The sequence below is a fragment of the Mirounga angustirostris genome, unplaced genomic scaffold (assembly GCF_029215605.1).
Source record: "Mirounga angustirostris isolate CCGP_5_RB_7025 unplaced genomic scaffold, mMirAng1.0.hap1 SCAF_9, whole genome shotgun sequence".
NCBI lineage: Eukaryota > Metazoa > Chordata > Mammalia > Carnivora > Phocidae > Mirounga > Mirounga angustirostris.
Window position 1 is genome coordinate 46,180,169 of NW_026991717.1, and position 19,490 is coordinate 46,199,658.

Consider the following 19,490-nt stretch of genomic DNA (forward strand, 5'->3'; position numbering starts at 1 on the left):
GGTACCCACAGGATGGGGCCTAGCATGCTCTCAGCTCAGGGTTCAGAGTCAAGGTCTAAAGAGCTGGTTATAAAGCAATCTGTCATTTACTGCTGCTCTTGGGGATGCTGGGGGCATGTGCTAGGTTCGGTACCTGCCCCTGAGGACTGTGTTCATGAGCAGAGTGATGACTCCCATTGGGAGGGCACAAGCCCCAGGGAGGTGTGTGATATATGGCATGCAGCGAACCCTCTCCCCTCTGACCCCTGAGGAATCCTGGGCCCCCATTCCTCCTACAGCAGGCATTTGGGGATGTAGGCTCTGCAGGCTAGAACGGAGGTGTTGAGTGGGAAAATGTTACAGATGACTAGAAAATACAGTTTTATCCAATGGGGGAGGGGATCCAGACCCACACTCCTAAGAGGCCCGACCCCACCATCCATGGGCACACAGGAAGCAGGACTGAGGCAAGGCGTTACGGTGACTGGACAGGAGGGAGGAGCCCGCCATTGTCACCGGACAGTCAGGTCCCTGGACAGGAGCATACAGAATTACTATCTTTTCTTTTCTCTCTTGGAGAAAAGTCGAAAGACTTAGGTATCCAGTGATGTATCAAGGTTGAGCTCCACAACGGCAAGACCAGGGGGAGAGTCATGGCTGCTAGCCTCCCTCTCTGAGAGTCGTGGGTAGGTCTGTTCCCATCCTGCCAGTGAGAGCCTTTCTAAGCATGGCAGGCAGACAAGACCTGGTCCGTTATAAGAGGGACAAGATGAGTGGTGAGGAAAGTGCCCAGGCCCCAGCATTCACTGTCAGTCCTTGTTTGCGTTTTCCCGCTTCATGTGCAGCCCGAGTCTGTTTTCTCCCCTCACGCGGCTGCGGGATATAGCAGTCTTCCGTTTCATCAGTCTGCGATATTCTGAGGAATCTCGTCCATAGAGGCATGCTCCTCAGGCGTCCTTTCTATTGAACGGCTGACCCTGATTCCTCTTAAACATGATCGGGTAACGACATGGAGGCTCCGATGAGGGACCCTCTCCCCCTAGCTGACCAGTCCAGCTTCCGATGGCTCTTGTATTACTAGCAGGCTCTACAGTCTTTCTCTATGTTTGTGTGACCCTGATCCAACATCTCTGATCTGCTCTACGAATTGACTTTTCCATCTGACAGCTCCTGTGTTTGTTCCCAGCAGTCGTCCCATTTCGCTGCAATCTCCACTCCCACTGCAGTTCCTCTGAAGGCACTGGATGTGGAATCTGACCATCCCCCTTCTTGGTCATTCCCCTGGATGTACTTAATTTGCCTTCTGCTTTTTTTGAAATGTGTCACTCAGTTTCTCCTTTGAGGCTAAGAGGGTAGCAGCACTGTCACCTCTTCCCACCTGAAGATAGAAAATGTCTATTGTTTGGTTGGTTGGTTATTTATTTTGCCTTCCTACACTAGTTCTCAAGCTTGTGGATGCACCAGAGTATCCCTTAGAGGGCTTGTGAAAACTCAGGTTGCTGGGCCCCGCTTCCAGAGATTCTGATTCGGTGGGCCTAGGTGGGGCCCAGGAATGTGCATTTTTAAAAATATTTATTAGCGAGAGAGCGTGTGAGCATGAGTGGGGGGAGGGGCAGAGGGACAAGCAGACTCCCTGCTGAGCAAGGAGCCCAACGCAGGGCTCTATCCCAGGACCCTGAGATCATGACTTGAGCCAAAAGCAGACGCTTGGGGGTGCCTGGGTGGCTCAGTCGTTAAGCGTCTGCCTTCGGCTCAGGTCATGATCCCAGAGTCCTGGGATCGAGCCCCACATCAGGCTCCCTGCTCAGCGGGAAGCCTGCTTCTCCCTCTCCCACTCCCTCTGCTTGTGTTCCCTCTCTCGCTGTGTCTCTCTCTGTCAAATAAATAAATAAAAATCTTTAAAAAAAAAAAAAAAAGCAGACACTTGACTGAGCCACCCAGGCGCCCCAGGAACGTGCATTTTTAAGAAGCTCCTAGGTGATGCTAGTGGGGATGGTCTGGGCCTCATACTTTGAGAACAATTAATCTAGAGCAAAGGACTGGCCTGGGATTTGGAAGGACTGTATTGTGGTGCTGGCCTGTCAAGTGGTTTGAGTGAGACATTTCATCTCCTCAGTCCTCAGTTTCTTCCTCATTAAACGAAGAGCGTTAGTTCAGAATGGGATTTCCTTCAGTCTGACAGAATGTCTGTTCCAGACCTGGGTGAGCTGTCGGCCTGCCTCTGCTCGTCTCTGTGTCACTCCCACATTCCCCCGTCCCACGTTCACATGCATGCGCACCGCATTACATCCTGTGCACATATACACACACCATAGAAGGGGGTGATATAGGCAACCTCAGATTACGGGATCTTGGAAGCAGAGGTAGTGCTAAGGGGTGCTTTAGGCCACCTGTCCCCCTACTTCAAATCCCATCCAGCTTCCCTTCCTTGGCCCTTTCCAATAAACATCATCTTAAATGAAAACATCTCCCTCCCCCTACACATGGCAACACCTCCCCAGCACACTCTCCCTTACCCTGTATAGACTGCTCTGCTCCAAGTCCCTCTAATATAGAAATTTTGTGATGGCTACTGGTCGAACGTTTCCCAGCCCTGATGCTATCTCCTCATAAAATCCAAACTGATTCATTGAAATATCAAAAAATGGAGAAATTAAAACAGAGATACATTTATTCAATAAATCCCCATAGAATCCCCCACAGTGGTGTTTTCCTTTTATTTATTTATTCATTTATTTTTAAAAAATCACATCACTTAATTGAATTGCAGTAAGGAACTTCTTAAGATCCATTAGTATAAACAGGTGTTAAAAAGTCTAAGGTATTTGTTGGTCAAGTGTTGATTTATATTACATATAGGATTGCTTCCTGGGATGCGCCCCTCCCCCCTCCCATCCCAGTTCAGGTTTATTGTGTGACAGATGGTTTCACTTCTTCTGAGTGTGGAGAGTTAGGGGCTGGGAAAGGGCACTGTGCTTCATTGGCGGGGATTACACGGTCAATTGAAGTTCTCGGTGGACAGGGTTACTCATTCCACAAGTTTATGGGGTGTGGTTTATTTTTCTTTTCCTGTTGAAAATGTGTTTTTGTTTGGCTCTGGCAAACTTGCCTGCTCTGGGTTCTGAATTGCTGTTCTAGCAGAGTTCTCAGGCCTTGACCTACTTGCATTAACAGCCAAGGAAAGTCTTGAAGAAGCCTTACCCCAAGGGAATCATTGGGCATTACCAGCCTGGTTGGTGTTTACTGAGGAGGGGATAGTGCTGCAATGAATGACCCCAGTGATATGCAAAAGTCAACTTGGATCCTTTGATTACATAAAATGCTAAACAATACAGAATTTGCTAAACCGATCGTCCTGTGGAAGAAAATTTCTATTAGGTTCCTGGTGATGGAAGTTACAGTGAATGAAACTGTTTTAACATGAGGCATATTCTTTCCTATGGGATTTATGGAAATGGGACATTTTGACTTGAATCAGTGGGTGATGCATTCCCTGCCTCAAAAGCTTGGGATAAAGCCAGTATTTACAAAAAATACTTAAAGCAAGCAAATACCTGGGCGTCTGGGTGGCTCAGTTGGTTAAGCGACTGCCTTCGGCTCAGGTCATGATCCTGGAGTCCCAGGATCGAGTCCCACATCGGGCTCCCTGCTCGGCAGGGAGTCTGCTTTGCCCTCTGACCCTATACCCTCTCATGTGTTCTCTCTCATTCTCTCTCTCTCAAATAAATAAATAAAATCTTTAAAAAAAAAAAAAAGCAAGCAAATACCTGGGGCACCTGGGTGGCTCAATTGGTTAAGTGTCCAACTCTTGATTTCGGCTCAGTTCATGATCTCCAGGTCTCGGGAAGGGATGAGGCATTTTCACCAGTGCACCCTCCTACCTCCCCCCCACCAGGTCTGCTGAGCCAGAATCCCCAAGGGGTGGGGCAGGGGACATTTGCTCTGATAACAACAATCCCGTGGGAGAACCCAATCTAGTAGGACCTGCATCCAGTTTCCAAAACACCCTGGCACTTGTTTACTATCATGAAAACCAACTAAAACTATGATTTACATATGTTATTAGAGCATTTTTAATTTAGGTATTTGAAGTTAATTAATTTATATGCCCTTTCTTAGGTTGCATGTGAAAAGCTTAGATGTGTAATCTTCTTGGGCCTAGAGTCACTATTAAATTTAGGTTGAGAACAAAAACAGCTCTAGTGTCATTTAATTCCAAAGTTAAAAGTCCTTTCCTTTAGTCTTTTGGAAAACGGTTACTTTTGTTCATAATCTCAATGACAGGCATATGGCTTTTTGTTTTACTGTTTTTTGAAATAGATGTGTAAAGTCTTCTGTAATTGCTGTATTTCACAACAAAATATTTTTTAAATGAATATTATATAACCTGAGGGTCAGCTCAGACTCTGAACACTATAAATTATAGTTTGCTTGTATTTCTCGTTGCGGGGGGAAGGGCAGAGGGAGAGGGAGAGAGAGAATCCCAAGCAGGTTCCATACCCAGCAAGGAGCCCAATGTGGGGCTCAGTCTCAAAACCCTGAGATCATGACCCAAGCCAAAATCAAGAGTCAGATGCTTAACCAACTGAGCCCCCCAGGCACCACTATAGTCTTTGTGTGTGTGTGTGTGTGTGTGTAATTCAACTGAGTCCATTTAAAGATCAGATTGGCTTTTACTCAATGATTCATGAATTGGGCAGCATCCCATCTAGTCTGTTTGCATAAAATGGAGCTCCTAAATTGTAATCTTTTTAATGTGTCCCTGCTGCTTGTAATTGGGGGTTTGAGGGGATAGTGGCTAGGAGAGCCAGGCGAAAGAATTATCCAATAATATCCTGGCTCACTTTTCTCCTTTACAGGGTGAAGCATCAAGTAGAATACTTGGGTCTGAAAGAAAATATCCGAGTGAGAAGAGCTGGTTACGCTTATCGGCGCATCTTCCAAAAATTCCTACAGAGGTAAGAAACTGGTGACTGTGGATTTTTTTTTTTAATTTATTTATTTTTTTTTTTGCTTTAAACAGGTTTATTGAGATATAATTTATTTACCATAGCAGTCACTCCTTTAAAGTATACAGTTTTGGGCTTTTTAATATATTCATAGCCTTGTGCATCCATCACCACAATTAGTTTGAGGACATTTTCATCACCCAAAAAGAAACCACACTTCCCTAGTCACTGACCCCCAATTCTCCCCTCACCTCCTGCCCTAAGCACACACTTCTTTCTGTCTCTATAGAAAGAATTTCAAGATATTGCCGTTTTTCTGGGCATTGTGTAGAAATAGAATCTCACAGTATGTGTCCTTTGGAACTGGCTTCTTTGAGTTAGCGTAATGATTTTACGGGTCATCCACGCTGTCGTGTGTATCTGCTCACTTCATTCCTACCCATTGCCCAGTAGTATTCGCTTGCACCAATATTGCAATATTGTATTACATTTTACTTGTTCATCAGCTAGCTGATGACCATCAGTTGTTTCCACTTTTTGGCTGTGATGAATAACAGAGAATGCTGCTATCTACATCCACATACACATTTTTGTGTGGACTGATGTTTTTATTCTCTTGGGTGCTTACCTAACAATAGAATTATTGGGTCCTCTGGTAACTTTTGTTTCACCTTTTTGGTGAATTGCGAGATTGGTTTCCAGCATGGCTGTACCATTTTATATCCCCACCATCAGTGTTTGAAGGTTTCAGTTTATCTGCATCCTTGCCCACATCTGCTAGTATCTGACTTTGATAATACCCATCCTGTTGGCTATGAAGTGGTATCTCGTTGTGGTTTTGATTTCATGTCCCTGATGGGAAATGATGTTAGGCATATTTCATGTTCTTATTGGCCATTAGGGAAATGTCTGTTCAGCTCCTTTGACCATTTTTAAATTGAGCTATTTGTCCTTTTTTATTAAGTTGTAACAGAATTCTTTTTACCATTTTTTATTGTAGAATAAATCAGTAGCCACAAGTATTTGGTCTGCTTAGTGTAACACTTAAGTTCGGGAATTCATGATAATTGTGACACAGGAAGGTTTAACTTGATTGACCAAATAGTAGTATGAAGATGATTTCAGGAAAATATTTAACCTACTTAAGAAAATAAGCTTAAAATATTTAACCTCAAAATTTTTGTAGAGCCCATGTATAAACTTAAACTGATTTTCACATTTCCATTAAAGTGCATTTGGCAGGACCTGTACTTAAATTGCTCTTACTTCGTGCTACTTGTTCTTGAAAAGGATAGAATTTAATGTCCTTAAAATATGACATGGTTTTAACTTCTCTTAACAATTCTAAGTTAATGGGATCCTGCTGTATTTTCTACGCCTGTTTACTCTTATTTAAGAGAGAAGGAAGCCATATTTAGCATTTTAAACAGAAAATAATTATGTCTTCGGGGTATAGATAGAGGAACAGGATGTAAGAATTTTTTTTTTAATTCGAATTTTATGTAACGAAGAGGTAGCAGGCTGAAGAAGAGCTTCGTTACGGTTTTTGAAATAGAGTAATTCTAATAAAGTAGTGTTTCCTTGAGGACTGTCCTTGTTTCTTGTGTCCTGAGATTGGAATAGCTGGCCTACCGGTCACCAGTGTGGGTTGTCATTATGTGGAAGGTCGAGAGAGGCCTAACAAAAGGGTAGATCATTCCATTCAATAAAGTCCAGTTGACTCTGTCTGCACGCAGTCAAGATTCCTGTTAATTTGAGAGGCAGACTAGACTAGGCATAAAATCCACACTCATGGCTCTCTGAATTGATTAAAGGGCCCACTCCACCTACAGTGGAAGCAGAACTGTATGGCAAGAAGTATTTAGGCGGTTGAGAAAACAAATCTGTCAAGATCTTGAATGACTATAGCAGCGAACATTTGCCAGTGAACAACTGAGATGTTAATTATGAAAGACTACTCTCCTTTAAACAGATTTATAACACTAGCTAGAATGGGGTTTCTCAACCTCAGCTGTCAACATTTGGGGCTGGATGAGTCTTCGTTGTGGGGGGCCATCCTGTGCGTGATGGGATGCTACCCTCTCTCCCTCCTGGGATACACTCAACCAGAAGTGTATCCAGATATTACTTAATGTCCCCTGCTAGGGGGTGGGGGTAAAGCCAGCTGAGAACCATGACTTAGGTAATCATTAAAGTTTTTGCAAAACTGCATGTCTTTGACAAATACCCTTTTTTTAATTAAGAGAAAAAAATTAAATACAGAAAATAGTGAATGAAAAGTATTTCCTCCATCTTTCCCTAACTCAGAAGGGCCTGCCCTCAATAATTCCAAAGCATTCATAATTTTATTCTCCTTCAGTAGTTTTTCCTGTATTTAAAAACTCTTTAATCTACAAAGTCTCTCCAATTGACATTACTATTGAAAACTAACCACATATTTTTAAAAATTTAAAGTTGGGGTTTTTTTGTGGGTGTTTTGTTTGTTGTTTGGTTTTTGGAGAAACTGATTCTGAAAGACCTTGTGCCTTCCATATTATTTAAAAACAGACAAGCCATTGGGGCGCCTGGGTGGCTCAGTCGGCTAAGCATCCAATGCTTGATCTCAGCTCAGGTTGTGATCTGAGGGTCATGAGTTCAAACCCTGCACTGGGCTCCACGCTGGGCATGGAGCCTACTTTAAAAAAAAAAAAAAACAGACAAGCCATCAAACTTGACTTCCATAAACAACGCTGTGAGCCTCTGCACTGGGGAGAGCAGGCAGTCCTCAGGAACGTCTGAGCTACACTGAGTAGGCTGTGTTACATGTTTGTAGCAGCTCCGTAAATGAGCTGTGAAATGACCTGGTTTGGTGATAATATCCGGGCCTCTGTCGAGTGCCATCCTGACCCCACGCATGGGACTTTCTTCTGCGCCTGACACAGAGTAAACATGTAGTGAATCTCTGTTAGCCCCTTTATGTTGAGGGACTTTGACTGAAGTGATTCCATCCTTGGATGTCTCCCCTCTAGCTCTCCTGCTGTGGGCTTTTCCTTTCAGAAGAGACAAATGGACAGCCCTGTCGTATACAGAGCGGGCTCTTTTGATGTCGTATATCTTTTGATTTGAGAACTCTAGGAGAGTAGTAAAAAGAAAGTTTGGAAGAAAATTTATTTCTCAATAAAAAGTACTCAAAAATGGCTAGCAGGCCATCTATGTCCATGGGCAGGGAATATTTCTTCAGAGACAGTGCTGTTTTCCTTAAGGTGTGTGAGTCTGAGATCCTGGTCACGCAGAATAGGGCCAGAGTCCGCCACTGTCTGTCTTGTCCCGTGATCCTCTGTGAGTAGTTGAACTGTGTCATACCTTTATTCTCAGGGCTGAGAAAAAAGGCTTTGTTTATAGAGTTGCTTTCTAGATGCCTGCAGAAAGCCTGCAAAGTGAGAAAGTAACAACCTGAAGGAGAAGGACGTATTAATACCCAGCATGACTGCCCATGTGCATGCTTCCTACACCCCTCCCTGGGAAGGAAGCCCAGAGGTCTAACAGAGCAATGGTTCACACACAACCTAGAGCTTAGAAAATAGGCTTAGCCAATGGGAAATGGGCCTCTGTGTGTGTTCATTTCCTCTCTGAAAAATCCTTTGTGTTTATCAAAACCATCCCTCTTGACTGTGAAAAATCAAAAGATGCCTTAATATCCCCACCGATGGGCCATGTGCTCTTGAAGTAAGGCCCACCCTGCCTTCAGAAGGAACACCCTATTCGCCGCCCCCAATACAACTCTCATTTAGAAAGTGTCAAAAGGGGGCGCCTGGGTGGCTCAGTCGTTAAGCGTCTGCCTTCGGCTCAGGTCATGATCCCAGGGTCCTGAGATCCAGTCCCACATCGGGCTCCCTGCTCGGCGGGAAGCCTGCTTCTCCCTCTCCCACTCCCCCTGCTTGTGTTCCCTCTCTCGCTGTCTCTCACTCTCTGTCAAAATAAATAAATAAAATCTTTAAAAAAAAAAAAAAGTGTCAAAAGCTATTCGAAATGGCAGCCACTTTTGAGTCTTGCTTGGGAAAATAGCTGTAAATTCTCAGAAAACAACTTTTCAAGCTAGGCAGCCCATGCCCCTAACTGTGGCTGAAGAAATAAGCCCAAATGTGGGTCCTGATGCTTAGGAAGAAAAACCTGATAGGAACATAAGAGCTTTCTAAAATTGTTCTTATGGCCCCATTTACACTCTTCACCAACATACTTCCCTTGACCTTGACCCAGCCTCTCAGAATGTGGGGGGCGGGGGAAAGGGACATGTGTGAGGAAAGTTGATCCATATCCTGGGCAAGGAAGAGGAAAGAATAGAAGGCTCAGGAAAACATGGGGTGTCAAGAGTGTCCTACGAGCTGCCAAGACTTTTATGTCCTTGGATGTCAGAAATATCCTCAACTCCAGTGCGAGCAGTGAGAGGTCACTGGGGTCAGGGCTGCATTTCCTCTGAGGAGGAAACATTGATTGGTCATCTGAGATAACGAGGAGCCCATGACCCACCAGTCCGAGGCAAAGAGAAGAGCCAGCGCACAGGCCTTGAGATGAAATATTGGCATAGTTGGGTCTTAAACTGAAAACGCTTGATGAGGGGAATGGAAGCTGCGGTCCTCATCTCTCCAGAGCTGTCACAGGGACCATGCAGACAGCACACCATTGCCTTCTGACGCCTGTTTCCAGCAACACGTCCCGGAGAAGGACAGGTGAACTGGTGGGGGGCTTCCTTAGTGGGAGAGCCTTATACGAGAATTGGGCGCTGGTCTTTCCATTGAATACAAAAGGAAGTGAGGAGGGCACCTCAGGCTTCATGAAAGCTAGGGGAGCACAGCCGTGGTCCGTGGTCAGAGGGCTCTGGGAACGCCACGCAAAACCCATGTCTCGCCCAGACCCAAACTATTAGAAGCCTTAGCCTGTCAGCTAAAGGGAGAGAAAGGGGGCGCCTGGATGGCTCAGTTGGTTGAGCGACTGCCTTCGGCTCAGGTCATGATCCTGGAGTCCCAGGATCAAGTCCCGCATCGAGCTCCCTGCTCAGCAGGGGGTCTGCTTCTCTCTCTGACCCTCCTCTCTCTCGTGCTCTCTCTCTCTCTCTCAATAAATAAATAAAAGTCTTTAAAAATAAATAAATAAAAATAAAGGGAGAGAAAGTCTGCAAAACAACTTCCTTACTATAAAAAAATCAAATGCAAAATGCAGTGTCATTTTAATAGGGTGGGGGTATGGGAATCGCGAAGAGCTGCCCGTTGGTTTGTGGTTGCACAGTGTGAGTACTTGCCTTTAGAGTTTGATCAGCTGGAGCCAAGCAGAATTGGACTCTTAGAAATTTGTCACCTTGGAGGCCGGGTTTTTTTCTTTCTCTCCCATAGCCCACGTGAAGTTTTCTCCTTCATCCATTTAGATTGCCAGTACATTCCTACTTGTTGAGCGGGTCTCCCAGTGGCATCTAGAAGAGTTCTGCTATCCGTCACTTATGTGTGGCTTTGTTTGTTGGAACTCATTTTGCCACACATGAAATGTATTCGTGCAAATGCTAGGTATTTTCATTTTTAAGTTTTTTGTCTCTAACTAGGGACTAGGAGGGTTTGCTTCTCCAAGGCATTTAAGACATTATCAAGCAAGACGTGGATGTTTGGGAGCATCAGAGAGGGTCCCTAGAATGACCTTAGTCCCAACCAGCCAATCCTGAGGTAATTACCTGTTTCTCTCCGCTTAGTGCGCTCTGGATCCTGAAGGCCTGGCAGCTTTTCTTTTCGAGATTCCTTTCTCCCTTCTCCCTTCAATGCCGTAAGTCAGTTGAATCCTGTTATAGCTTCTGAAAACAAAGGGCCTGGCTTCTCTAGAGGCCTGGAGCCCAATCATTGCTTGTGTTCTGGATGTGCCATGCCCTCCAACTTCCCTTCTACACTCCTCTGTGATTTCTCCTCCCCCCACCCCCCTTCTTTCCTTCCACTTCATGTCTTTGGGACCTTCGATATCTGACATCCTGTAGCTTAGTATGTCAACCTCTTGCATAATTACAACGTTCATAGCACAGATGTGTAGTAGACTGTATGGTCTTTAAAAGAAATACATACACATAAGCCACTCCATGGCTTAGAGATAGTATTGTGATTAAAGAAACAGATTGGGGTTCACATCTCAGCTCTGACAGTTACCAGCTAAGTAGCCGTAGGTGAGTCTCTCTTTGCCTCTGTTTCCTACTCTGCAAAATGGAAAGACCAACCAAATCAGGTGGCTGTAAGAAGAAAATGAGATCATACATCTAAAGCACCAAGGGGCGCCTGGGTGGCTCAGTCATTAAACGTCTGCCTTCAGCTCTGGTCATGATCCCAGGGTCCTGGGATCGAGTCCTGCATCGGGCTCCCTGCTCAGCAGGAAGCCTGCTTCTCCCTCTCCCACTCCCCCTGCTTGTGTTTCCTCTCTTGCTGTCTATCAAATAAATAAATAAAATCTTTAAAAAATAAAGCACCAAGAACAGCACTTGAAGCAGGGAGAGCACCCCGTAGATGTTGGCCGTTTGCTGTTAGTTATGACCGCTGAGCCCAGATGTTGGGGAAGGTGCTAGATGTGTAGTATGAACTACACAGGTGTGGCATCCACGGGAGGAGCTCTTGTCCTCGTGGAGGAGGCATAAATGAATTAAGTGCAAACATGAATGTAATTACAAACTATAATATATGCTCTGAAGGAAAAATATTACTTTCTATGAGAGAAACTAGTGGGGCGGGGGGGAACGCGGGATTTTTGCTTGAGTAGTCCAGAAAGGCCCCTCTGGAACTGTCACGGAAGGGTAGTCCCCCTGCACTGGAGTCAGCCACATGAGGTGTTTACTGAACGGCACACTTGGTAGAGGGGACAGCATGGGCCAGGCTCTGAGGAGGGAGAGTTTAGTGTGCGTGACGAAGAGGCCATCCTCCCAGGTACACAGTGAGTAGGAGAGAACGTAGCGAGAAGAGCCAAGGACCGCACGCCCAGGGCCTTGGGACTCAAGATGCGCAGAATTCCGAAGATGAAAGCGAATACTTAGTAATAACTGCTGCTTATAGGGAGCTTTATAAAACTCTTTGCATTAACTTAAGTGTGCAGAAGAAATCGGGGGAAATCACTGCTGAGAAAAGGTTTGATTTTGCCTGAAGATTGTCACTGGCCACCTTCAGGAGTGCTATTTTTAGACGGTGGTAGAAAGGAAAAGCAGATTTTCACCGGGTGGTAACATGGTAACGGTCGGCTAGGGAGTGGGTAGGAGGGATCTCCAAAATGGGAATACCAGACCCGCTGGAGTCTTGCAGCTGTTGAGACCCATCCCTTGGCCCTAGAACCGAGGTGAGTGGGTCTCCAGGACCCCGCAGCACTGGGTGCCTTTGGTGGATAGTCCAGTCCGAGTCTGACCCTTCTCTCCCCAACTGTCCTCACAGGTACGCCATTCTGACCAAAGCCACCTGGCCCTCGTGGAGAGGGGACGAGAAACAAGGGGTCCTGCATTTGCTGCAGTCTGTCAACATGGACAATGACCAGTTCCAGCTCGGAAGGAGCAAAGTGTTCATCAAAGCCCCCGAGTCTGTGAGTGTGTGGCTGTCCCCCGGTCATTTCCTCAGGGCCACTCCTCTTCCCATGCACCTCTCCTGCCCCTCCCCACATGTGGCTGGCTGCTTTCTCCCCGCTTCCATCCATTCTTGCCTTCGGTGTCCGCTCCCCTGCTCCCAATCCCTGTGTAGGTCATTCCCCACATCCCTGCTCCTTGTAGCCTTCAGAGCATGCAGCAGGTATAAGAAGAAGTCATCATAGAGTAGTTTCTCTTCTTTCTCATTGTCTCTCATTCTAGATGGTCATCCCATCGAGGTCAGGGACTCTTGTCCCTGTGATAGGCCATCGTGTACTCAGAGCCTTGTACAGAACGTGGCTCATAGCAGGTGCCCACCAGTTATTTATAATGTCCAGAAGTGTCTAAGCTGAAAGGGACTTCTTTGTCCCACACAGGAGGCTGGGGTCAGCTTACATCCTCACCTGGGCAACACCAGTCAGGTCACTGACAGACGGACACAGGCTTCCTCCTCGAAGGTAGAACAGAACTCAGGGTGGGAAGTCGCAGGACTATATCTTGAAGCCCATGAGGGAGCCTGGAAAGAACCTTGAGAAAATTAGGGAGGAGGAGAAATCTGAGTTCATGGCACACAAATATTTACCTGTAAGATAAACATGCATTTTACAATTCACAAACGTATTAGACCTCCACAGATTCATTGGAGGAACTTCTTTATCTTCCCTGATGGGGAGATGGTCACTATGAGCCTAATGAACGTCTGTAGGAAGTTCTCAGTTCCTAAGCTGGATTCCTTTGAGCAGAACCGTCAGTTCTTCTGCCCAATTAGCTGTGGGACTAGTGAATGAAGACATTACTTTTTAAGGTGGAGAAACTTCTGGAACTAACCGAGGTTAGGCATCATTATTATTTCCTGAGGTTCCTTGAACGATCATAAGACTCCATTTCAGGAGTCTATGGTGAACGTGGCAAAATTAGTCATCAGATCAAGGGGAAATAACATGAGAACTGGCAGTGTTGGTGATAGTGGGAACACTTGAACTTGAGGCAAATCCCGGTCTTGCCGTGAGTTCTCTCTTCTAGAATTGGCCCCACAGCCGCTGGTCTGCCTCAGAGGATCAGCCTGAGACCCAGAAATGATAATGGTTGTAACTGAATGGCTTTAAGAACCATAAAAATTATTAAATACATAAGTGGCACACATCAATAGAACCCGTTTATGAAAAGTTTGTGGTAGCATTTTCCACTTTGAGTTATTTGTAGCTTCACAGCAATTTCATTTCCAAATATAAAATGAAAATGTTGTGTCATATACCATTAAGCAACCCACAGAGCAGTTCCTGTTCTTTCTAAAATGGGTTGTAGTGATTTATCAGTACAATGCAGAACTCCTCTGTTGTCTTATACCCGCTTTTACTTTTTTGTCTTGCTGAATTTTCACATATAGTTAGAACAGCCTCAATATTTTTCATACTTTTTTTTTTTTCTGATTTAGTTGAGCTGTGGGGTTTTACTCCCAAAGTCATTTATTTGGGGTTTATTTGGGGTTTGTTTTTCCTTGTCTTCCTCCCAAATGCTTTATTACCATCACCTGACTCCCCTTTTCCCCATCTTTTTACGCACACGCATACCCAAGCGCGCGCACGCACGTACCTTCACCACTAATCTCTCCCCTCCCCCATCACTCATCCATCCACATCAAGCCCTAACATTGCGAACACTTTACGGAAACTGGTTTTTAAAAATCGAACTTATGGGGCGCCTGGGTGGCTCAGTTGGTTAAGCGACTGCCTTCGGCTCAGGTCATGATCCTGGAGTCCCGGGATCGAGTCCCACATCGGGCTCCCTGCTCAGCAGGGAGTCTGCTTCTCCCTCTCCCGCTCCCCCCTCTTGTGCTCTTTCTCTCTCTCACTCTCTCTCTCAAATAAATAAATAAAATCTTAAAAAAAAAAAAATCGACCTTATGATTTTGTCTTGACTTTTATAGTAAATGTTCTGACTATACAAAATAACCCCTTTGCTTTAAGAACCCACATTAGACATCAGACACCAAAAGGTTTGGTTTTGCTTATTTGTTACATGTGTCCATGATTTGGGGTTTATTTTCCTCTCTCTCTTTCTTTTCCTTTTTTCTTGAACCTCCCTCTAACCCCCATGACTTGTGGAAAAAACCTAAGACCCAGCTAATCTTTGATAATCTATAGGAAGTTGGGAATTGGTTGCCTCCTGCTTTCTGAGTCACAAGTGTATTTTCTGTGACACTCCCAAAATAGTTCTGGGAAAGAAGAAAACAAGGCTTACTCAGAAACCCAACACACAAGATAAGAAAAACCAACGAATATTCTTCAAACAAGCAACCGCAGGGCTCAGATTTTAACCATTCTGTCCAAATGTGCAACCATGTCTTCCTTTTGTTTTTAGAAATCTGCTCCTCATGCCTGTTGTTAATGGTGCTGAGGGCTGCAGACTGAAGCAGCCCCTTCCCTTTTGAGTTTGAGATGTTGTTTTTGCACAGCTGGGGCTGTGAGAAGCAGAAGCTGAGTGACAGGAAGGGACTGAGTATAGACCCAGATAAACAGAGGCAACAAATCAAGCCTGGCTGCCTTCAAAGCGAATTCACTTGTTCACTTCTGGAACATTTCTGCACTGACTTGTCATCATCTTTACTTGTTTTCATTGGTACATCTTATTTTGTTTCCTAGAGAGTCATGAAAACCACTTCCTAGGTGAACGAGAAAGTTTCCCACCATTTCATGAGTTGATCAAAGGCAGATTTACAGAGAAAGACTTGCATGTCAAAGTGAGGAAGAGCCTGGCAGGGCCTGGAAGACCTGGAAAGTTCACTTTCCTGACCCACCGAACCTTAATTCCGGAGATAACAGAAATATGTGGCCGGTGTCGTGGCTGATGAGCTGAATGAAATAAGGTGTTCTAGAATGTAAATCTAGAACGCTTCCTGAGCCCCAGTGGGCACCCAGCACATTACAGCTGTTTGCTCTCATCTTCATTATTCCAGAGCTCCACTGAGGAGGGTGGGAGCAGTCGGGATTGTCAAAATGGCCTGAGTCTCAGGACCTGCCAGTGTCTGATGTGGGCCCTCACACCAAACAGTCTGGGTCCCTCTCATTGAGCCCATGTCCGTTAACGGCACATCTGAAGTCCAGCTCCAGTTGCTCTGGTTATTACGCTCTGGCCCAGGGAGTCCTTGGAGACCGTGCAGCAGGATGTGTGTCCTTTCATGGAACTGAAAGTAGGGCAGCTCTCTTTCCACAGCAGCACAAGCTCTGCTCCGTCCGAAGCTGGAAACTCTGTGAAGAGGCTGCACACGGCAGTAAACGACAGGCTCCTCCTCTCGTCTAGGCAGCTAATACCCTCCTGGGATGGAGGCGGGGAACCAGTGGATAAATGGTGAATCACTCATTAGATGCGCACAGATTGTGAGCAAGGCAGGGCAGGCATTATCAAGGTCTGACTGACGCCAGATACAGCTATTTGTATTTGCCGTTGTTTTTTGTTAAACGAAGAAAACAGAGATAAAGACGGTCCAGTGATTATAAACCATATGCCCTACTAATCATGTTTTCACGTTTGTTCACGAGTCTGAGAAGCCACTTCCCAGGTTATGTCCTTGACTAAACTGAGTGTACCCGAAATAACCAAAGAAAGTGACCTTCAGGTCTTGTGAGTTGGCTCACATTTGCCTTCTCTATGTTCACAGCTATTCCTTCTAGAAGAAATGAGAGAGAGAAAGTATGATGGGTATGCTCGAGTGATACAGAAATCATGGAGGAAATTTGTGGCCCGGAAGAAATACGTCCAAATGAGAGAAGAAGGTATTTCAGTCGTTTTGTGCATTTCACGAATCTCGAGAATAATTTTGAGCTTAGGTGAAGTTACAGGTGTTCACTTTGCGTATAATATCATGCGTTAAAAATCTTACATTCGCATAGTTTCTCTGTGTTTTTCCACACGATTTTCCTCCTCTTTCCGGGAGACTGACCTTTCCATCTTCTCTGTCCTTTTGGTTAATACAGCCTCAGACCTCCTGTTGAACAAGAAGGAGAGAAGGAGAAACAGTATTAACAGGAACTTCATCGGGGATTACATCGGGATGGACGAGCACCCGGAACTCCAGCAGTTTGTGGGGAAGAGGGAGAAGATCGATTTTGCAGACACAGTGACCAAGTACGACAGGAGGTTCAAGGTACACACTGACCGCCGCCCATTGTGGGGAAAGTTGTCACTTTGACACGTCTCGTCCACCTTCTTAAAGCACATTTCCCTACAGGGTGTAAAGCGAGACTTGCTTCTTACTCCTAAGTGCTTGTACTTAATTGGACGAGAGAAGGTCAAACAGGGCCCAGACAAAGGCCTGGTGAAGGAAGTGCTGAAGCGGAGAATCGAGATGGAGAGAATCTTGTCCGTGTCCCTCAGGTGAGTGGCAAGTGTTGGAGGCACAGGGCTGCCCGTCCCTCCTCATCACCGCCATCCGCCGTTCCAAACACAGCCTGGAAAAAGGCCTGGCCAGGTTCCCCAGTTGTGAAAATCATGGTGAAGAGAACTGAGTGTCCCCTTCTTCCCTGAGAAGACCTGACCTTCGTAGGTCTCAAGAATGAGATTCCAAGAAGTGGCCTTCTGGTCAGCTCCACTAGTCAGGGGGTACTCCGATCCTTTGTTCTCATAAAACGTGAGAGAAAAACCTGTTATTCGAACCTGAGTATAACATACCTGAGTATAACAGCTCTGACTGAAGTGGGGCCAAGCGACCAGAGTCTGTCCCCAAGCCCACCTCACCCATGTCGAAGATTTAACCCATTTCACGCCAAAGGCCCAAGCAGAGGTTGCCATCCACTCCTCAGTATTGCTTTTTAGTTTGTTGTGACCATGGATTGTCCTGGGAGGGAAGTGTCTTTGGACTCCTGAAGTTCCTTTTTGCCTGTTCGGGCATGGAGGGAGTACAAATGGTCTCCATAATCTGTAGCCCTGGAGTCATTGCTAAATGCTCCCTTCAGCCCCAGGTTCACAGGCAGGGTTCCTGGCTCTTCCCGTCAGCAGTCGGGCTTTATTTTGACATAAATATGTGTGAGGAGACTTCCCTAAATCCTCCCATGCTCAGATCTCCCAGACTAAGTTCCCTCCAATGAGAGGAAATCCTTCCAGTCCACAGAAGGCTAAGAAAAGGGGAAGAAAGGCCCCTTTGAGCTCAGTAGCTCCCCCTTGAGTTGCGTCCCTGGAGCCTTCTGAGGAGGCTTGTTGTTGCTTCTGTCAGGGAAAGATGCGGGCCACCGTTGCATTAAAATTGGTGCTGTTCTGGTTGCTTATGAACATGTCTTCTGGAATTGGGACACCTCTCAACTGTTATTCCACACAGAAGACAAAACTGCTGCTCTCGGGGAAAAAGCCAGGGTTTTGTGTGCTCAGGCCTCCGACCTACCAGGCTGGAAATCCTGGCTCCGGTGTGTAATCCAAAACAGATTTCAAGTTGTGTCCATTCTTTCCTGTGTCACTGTGGTTTCTGATTCTCTCTGTTCCCAATTTTCCTGATAAAGGGCCAGGTGGTGCTGTGAGGTTAAGTGTTTAAAACGTTTCAGCTGAGGATGTGGTAAAACTTCTAAGCAGATGAGTCCATCAGCTGCCTCTCCGGCAGCCCCACGTCAGGTGGGCCTCAGTGCCGTGGGTTGGCAAGAAGAGCTCTTGGCTCTGTCCCGTTTTCAGAAGGTCTTCCTGAGCACTCAGCTCACCAGCTGGGTCACAGCCCGAGCTGGGCAGCCTGCTGGCCACACTTCCTGGCTAGCTGGGCTCTGAGGCTGCCCTTGTTGTTCCAAGGAACCCAACTGGAAGCTTCCTGTTTTCTTGCATGGGGACCAGCTACACCTGGGCAAACGGGGTTAGCCGAAACATGCTGTGTACTCCTCACAGGAGCTGTGGCTGAACGCCAGCGCATCATAGGTCCGGGGCGTCTGTGCTCATTCCTCTGAGAGGTGATGATTCTTCCTGTTGTTATTATCAGGCCCGTCTTTAGCTTTCAGACCCCTCAAGCAGTGCTTGATCATAAGTAATCATATGTCTACATTTGTATTAGCCACTCTGACACTATCTTTTTTGGCTAGTCCTTGAGATTTATCAAGGTGTGTGGGATAGCCCCACTCAGATTTTTTCCTTTTGTCTTGTCTTCTCTTACAGCCTCTGGGGATACAGTGTCTCGTGGTAAAACCACCTTCCTCTGCCTTCTCTGGAGTGTTCATGGTCTAGACATTTGCTCCCTTATGGCCTTTCCTTATTAGAGGATGTAATAAAATGAGGTACTTAGCCTAAAAGTTGTTCTGGCTCTCCGGAAAGAAGAGTCTGAGTCATTGTAACTTGTGATCTGTGCATGTTGCAGTTACTGAGCCTCACACTAAGTTTAACACTGTTCCCTTACTTCCTTCATCCACTGGGTTAGGCCAGTAATCTAAACCAAGTGAGGAATGCAACCAGATGGGTGATGGTATGTGCAGAATCAAACCCAGAGGAGAAATTGATTGTGGTACCAGACCACCAAACGTGTGTGTGTGTGTGTTTTCTCAAAATATTTCAGTACTGGTATAGAGAAGGATTTTAACAGTTTTAATTCAGGGAAAAAGTTGTATCATGTGCATGTTAGTTGAAGACAGGCTTAGTGCTTGACTACTGGCTGGAATGATCACCCAGTGGCTTCTTCTAGTGAAGACCATCAAAGTGCCCACAAGCTCAGTCTTCTGGACCACCTCTAACTCTTATGACCACTGTCAAAGCAGAATGGGCTTGCAGCTCCCAATCAAACTAACCAACCGTGCAAAAACAACCACATGACAGTTTGGGAAATGAGAGCATGACTATTTAATACGAAGGATTTAGTGTTGATTTCTTGCGGTGTGATCATGATATGGTGGCTATTTTTGTCTAAAGAGGCTTTGTTTGGGGCACCTGGCTGGCTCAGTTGGTAGAGCATGTGACTCTTAATCTCAGGGTTGTGAGTTCAAGCCCCACGTTAGGTGTGGAGA

The 19,490-nt window shown here is 45.8% G+C and overlaps 1 protein-coding gene and 1 non-coding gene across 2 annotated transcripts in view; both read left to right on the plus strand.

Annotated features, from left to right (window-relative positions):
- Nucleotides 1-19,490, plus strand: part of MYO1E (myosin IE) — a 194,779-nt gene that overhangs the window by 150,017 nt on the left and 25,272 nt on the right. The window contains exons 18-22 of the mRNA XM_064570382.1: nucleotides 4,839-4,937; nucleotides 12,344-12,488; nucleotides 16,187-16,301; nucleotides 16,503-16,672; nucleotides 16,757-16,902. Of these exons, the coding sequence (XP_064426452.1) occupies nucleotides 4,839-4,937; nucleotides 12,344-12,488; nucleotides 16,187-16,301; nucleotides 16,503-16,672; nucleotides 16,757-16,902 (675 nt within the window). The remainder of the gene's footprint in view (nucleotides 1-4,838; nucleotides 4,938-12,343; nucleotides 12,489-16,186; nucleotides 16,302-16,502; nucleotides 16,673-16,756; nucleotides 16,903-19,490) is intronic.
- On the plus strand, nucleotides 19,412-19,484 carry TRNAK-CUU (transfer RNA lysine (anticodon CUU)). The gene has a single exon. It is a non-coding gene; the product is annotated as a tRNA-Lys (tRNA).